General features: G+C 54.4%; 1 protein-coding gene across 2 annotated transcripts in view; it reads left to right on the top strand.

Annotated features, from left to right (window-relative positions):
- Window positions 1–3211: 3211 nt before the first annotated feature.
- The window catches only part of Adamts14 (ADAM metallopeptidase with thrombospondin type 1 motif 14), a 79661-nt gene continuing 78069 nt past the window's right edge, over window positions 3212–4803 (top strand). Inside the window, exon 1 of one of the 2 annotated variants that reach the window (XM_021174539.2) lies at window positions 3212–3425. In XM_021174539.2, coding sequence (XP_021030198.1) covers window positions 3344–3425 — 82 coding nt within the window. In that variant the 5' untranslated portion in view covers window positions 3212–3343. The remainder of the gene's footprint in view (window positions 3426–4803) is intronic. The other variant, XM_029482694.1, reaches the window with a different exon arrangement.

Genomic DNA, 4803 nt, shown 5'->3' with positions numbered 1-4803 from the left:
AAGGCTTTGGAGGTCTGACATAAGAGAGAGACACCCAATGTGAAGGGCTCTCTCTTCTGGGTATAGCTGGAGAAGATTCCAGGGAGCTGAGTGATGTGTTTAGAAACACGGTGTGCTGCTATTCAGGAAAGGTGTGCTGTGTTCTGGGTCAGAATGTGTCTTAGAAAGGAGATGCTGTATTTGGAAGATCATTAGCGTCTGCTATGTGAATTTAGAGGTCACCCGGGGGCTCCAGCTGCCTGGATTCCTGATGGTCTAGGTCACTGGTTCTCAACCTTCCTAATGCTGAGACCCTTTAATACAGTTCCTCATGTTGAGGTGACCCCCCCAACCATAAAATTGTATTTGTTACTACTTCATAAATGAAATTCTGCTACTGTGGTAATGCAAAAATCTGATATATAGATGGTCTTAGGTAGCTCCAAGGGGTGGAGAGGGACAGACTGAGACCAGCTGGTCTAGGTGGGCCGTAGAGGTATGCACAGAGCTCTGGTGGGACTCTCTTCATTTCCTGGGAATTTCAGGGCCTTAGGCCACTGGTTGTATCAAACACTCTAAGATGAGAATCCTCTTTCTAAGTCCTGGGCGTCTCATCCCTTCTGGGTTGGTAATCAGATATGTCAAGTCTCTAATACCCAGCAAGCAGCAGCCACCTGCTGGATATATGCTGTGACAACAGCAGCCTCTAGGTCAGCTCTGTCTCCCACGTACACCGGCAACTCCCTAATAAAGATACATTGTGTCTCAACCTTGAGCCGCCTGATCTTCACCCCAAGACCGCAAGCAGGCCAGCGGGAAGGAAGTGGTGGTTGGTGAGGGGCTCTTCTTTCACAGCTCAGCCAGCAGGGACCTCAGCTGGGGAGGTCTGACTCTACTGGTACTCAGTTGTGTGACCTCAGTTGTCCTGTGGTGAGATAGAGAGGAAACAGTTGGCGAGCCCTTCCTGTAGCCCCCCACAACTCCTGGGATTTGGGCTGTTCAGAGGAGCTCAGGTTGGAGGTCAGGCACACCCTCTTTGCCTGTGGGCTTTGGATTCTCCCTACACTTGCTACTGCAGTGTTACTTTTCAGTGCTCTAACTCCTCTCCCCCCTCCCTCTTCTCGTCTGCCTCCCCCTCCCCTCTTGGATAACTAGACCAGAGCATCTATCTAGCTAATGCCGCCTTTCCTTCTGTGTGGGACACTCCCTACAGGCAGGCTGGTCCACCTCCTCTCTGCGCATGGCCCTCCTCCCAGACAGGGCAATGTCCTGCTATCCACTGGGCTTTCCTGCCTTCCCTAGGCTTCTCCCCCCACGCATCCCGCCCCCAACCCTGCTCCCCCACCCACTATCCTCCAGCCTTCTCTCACCTGACTCAAAGCTTACTGGAACATGAGCCATCTCCTCTGACTGGGGACAAATGACACCTTCTAGCATTCGTTGCCCTGGAACCTGGCATGGAATATTGGATATAGGTGTGGGAAGGCCACTCCCCAGAGAGTGCCACCTGCCTTCCCCACCAAGCTACTCATTCCTGTGCAAAGTTCTAAGGCATTAGCCTGAGAAATCCCAGAACTCGCTTTCCTAGGAGGGTCTCCAGCCTAAGGCAGTGGTTGCTCCACACAGCCCTGTTCACGTTCTGGAGTAAGGCCACCCAGCCCCTTCCTTACCTTGTGTCCCCAGTGCCCTCTCCCTAACAAAGCCTTTCTCAGTGGAGAAGGGCCTGGACACATAATCCTGGGCCAACACAAGCAACCATTGTAGCCCCAGGGAAAGGGGGTGGGGGCAGAGAGAGGGGATGAGGTTTTAATTTCTCTTTACCAAGGCTGGCTCCAGGGAAGGCCCCAGCCCACAGCTCATGACTCAGACTCCAGGGGTCGGAGCTACAAGTCTATTCTTCAGGGCTTGCTCTGTTGGGGGCAGGAAGGAGGAGCTGGAATCTGGCCAGGGTGCCTGGGCTTTCTAAAGGAATCTTCTCTGGGCTGGCTTCTCAGTAGGGAGCAAGTGAGCTATCCTTATGTCACTTGCCACATCTGTTCCCAATTTACAGCTTGGAAGACTGAGGCCCTGGGAAGTCAAGCCCTTATCTTAGAACCACTTCGATTGGCAGAGCTCTGGGGATGAACCTCTGTAGCCTACAGCCTGGTCATCTCCTTGACTCTCCTTCAACCCTGGCCCACTTCTTGTCCCATCAGCTTCACACAGCGCCCCCCCCCCCCCCCGTGAACCTTGTCATGACCTCACAGGTCTTTAAGAGAAAGACTTAACATTTATTCATCTGGTGGTTGGTTGGTGACATTTCTAACCGAGTGCTTCAATGTTACTTGGAGTATAATGGGTATCAGCTCTCTGAGCTGACTTCAGAAATGAGCTGGCCACCCCAGACCCCAGCATCATTTCAAAGCCATAGCCACAGTTAAACACAACAACAAAATAAAAATAGCAAGGCCAACCAAATCCTCCCTGCTCTAAGTTTCCACCTGTGAGTAGTTTGAATTCGAGTCTCATTTCAAATTATTAAGGACATACTTGTAAAGTGAAGCAAGAACATGGGGTTTTCTGTTGGGCTCTGGGCCCTGACTGTGGAACTGTTCTCAGCGAGCTGCCAAGACAGCATCTGCTCAGCCTGTGGACTCTGTGCTCCTTGCACTACAGTGCTCAGTACTGTGACAGGGGTGGACACGCTGGGTGTTCATCTTTTGTGTGCTGTGGTTAACAATTATGCCACAGATGAAGAAACTGAGGCTCAGCACCAGGATTTCCATCTGGGCAGTTGGGCTGTAAAGCCTTGCAGCCCCCCCCCCCCCTTCATATCGCTGTGACCTGAGAGTCCACGGCGCTATCATCTGCAAAGTGGGAAGATTCAAGGGGTCAGGGGCTAGTTGGGCATCCTGACAGGGGAGGGGGGAGCTCCCAATCTGCGCCTTCAAAATTCAATGGGGACACTACTGGGTGCGGTGGCTCTGGAGTAGTCACAGAGCCTGCAAACGGGGAGGAGCGGCTATGGGAAGAGGTTCAGGCCGTGACTCCGGAAAGCTCTGGCGTCTGAAGGGACGATCACCCCGTACGCCGGGAGCCCCTGCGCGGGCTCCGCGTGGCACTTCCGATCCGGGCCGCACGCCTTAGCCCGCCAGGCCCGCCCCCGCCCCCGGCGCCCGCGCCCCCCGCCCGAGCCGCGCGCCCCGCCCCGCCCGTGTACCCGCCCCGCGCCCCTAGCCCGGCTCGCCCGCCGCTGGAGCCAGCAGTGAGGGCGCCGTGCCGGGGTCCGGGAGCGGGCCAGCGGGAGGCGGAGGCTGCCGGCTGCTCTGCGATCCGGCAGCCCCGGGACTCTGACTTTTGGAGGTCCCCGTCCCCGCGCAGCCACATGGCTTGGCTCCGAGCTCTGCTCCACTGCCTGCTGCCCTGGTACTGCGCGCTCTGTGCCGCCGCCGGCAGTCAGACCCCAGGTGCGTGCGGGCCGGGCGCGCGGGGACGTGGGGTCTCTGGGGGTGCTGGCGGCCAGAGTGGCTCCTGGATGCAGGAGCCAACCAGGCAGAGTTCGAGGGGAGTGGAAGGCGGTGCGCCTGGTGTGGGTTGAGTTGCTTAGCTTTGGCTGCTTCTAGTAATCCCTGTCCCTTTCCTGTCACTGGAGGTAGTGTGACCTGCAGGAGAGGATTGGGAACTCTTCCAGTGAAGAAAAGTCACAACCCACCCTTCCCCTCACCACCCCAACCCTCCGCCATTGATCTTTCAATGCCCTGTCTCCACTTGTGGGATTGTTTGCACGTGCGCCTCTGAGTGTGCATGTCTAAGATGTCACACAAAATCAGGCTAACAGATGATTGCTTCCCATAGAAGAAAACTGTGGGCACTCTTGCTTCTGACCAGTAAGAAGTTTGTACCCTAATTCTCCTCCATAGCATCCTCAGACACTGTAGACACTGTCTCCCAGGAAGAGAGCAGAGACACACCACACACATCTCACAGCATGGGTACCCTTCAGGTGCTTTTAGGCAAACAAGAAAAGGCTCTAGTTATTTCCAAACAGGGTTCATGTGCCCAAGTGGGACCGGTCTTGCGCAGTTTTGGGTTCCGCAATCTTAGCTGTCCAGCTAAGAGATAAAGGAGCACCATACTCCGAGTACAGTGTCCTGGGGGACCTCAAGGGTGCATCCTTCCTTTGTGTGTGTTTTATCAGTGCTGCGAGCTGAGGAGGCAAGAAACGGAACTATGGAGAGTGAAAACTCCTTCCAACTTGTGTCCATGAATCACCAGGCCTGGAAGCCAATGAGCTGTCTTTTCTGACTGGCTGTTCACAGGGAGAAAGCCGGGCGGGTGAGGATGGGGCCCACTGGCAAATGGCCTACAGCCTGGGGCCATGACCTCACACTTAAGTCAGCCCAAGTGGGCAGGTCACCCCCTGTGTCTCTTTTTATTTTGGAAGTTCTATATTTATCCTGCTTGGGGCTGGGCAGTGCAGAAATCTCACAGCCGCTGTGATGCTTTAAAAAAAGTTTCCTTTCTAACCTCGGAAAAATATATAACGGTACATTCCCTCGCTCCTTCCTCCAGCTCCTCCTCTCTCTGTGTCAGGGGCCAGGGTCCCCTGGGTTTCTAGGTGTGTTTGTTTTGGCAGCCACACTCTTGGGAGCTTGGCAAGGGCCCTGCCCAGGCCGGGCTGGTGACTTCAGCACACTGGGGGAGTTGAGGCAGATCTGGAATTTCAGCCCTTTCTAAGCAGTGCTCAAGGTTGGAAGGCCTGTTGCTTTGGTGACAGGACTCTGTTTAACATAATTTATTTACTTACTTCTGATATATATATATATATATATATATATATATATA

The sequence above is a fragment of the Mus caroli genome, chromosome 10 (assembly GCF_900094665.2).
Source record: "Mus caroli chromosome 10, CAROLI_EIJ_v1.1, whole genome shotgun sequence".
Lineage (NCBI taxonomy): Eukaryota > Metazoa > Chordata > Mammalia > Rodentia > Muridae > Mus > Mus caroli.
The sequence above is the reverse complement of the archived record's forward strand: the minus strand, read 5'-3'. Positions and strand labels throughout refer to the sequence as shown.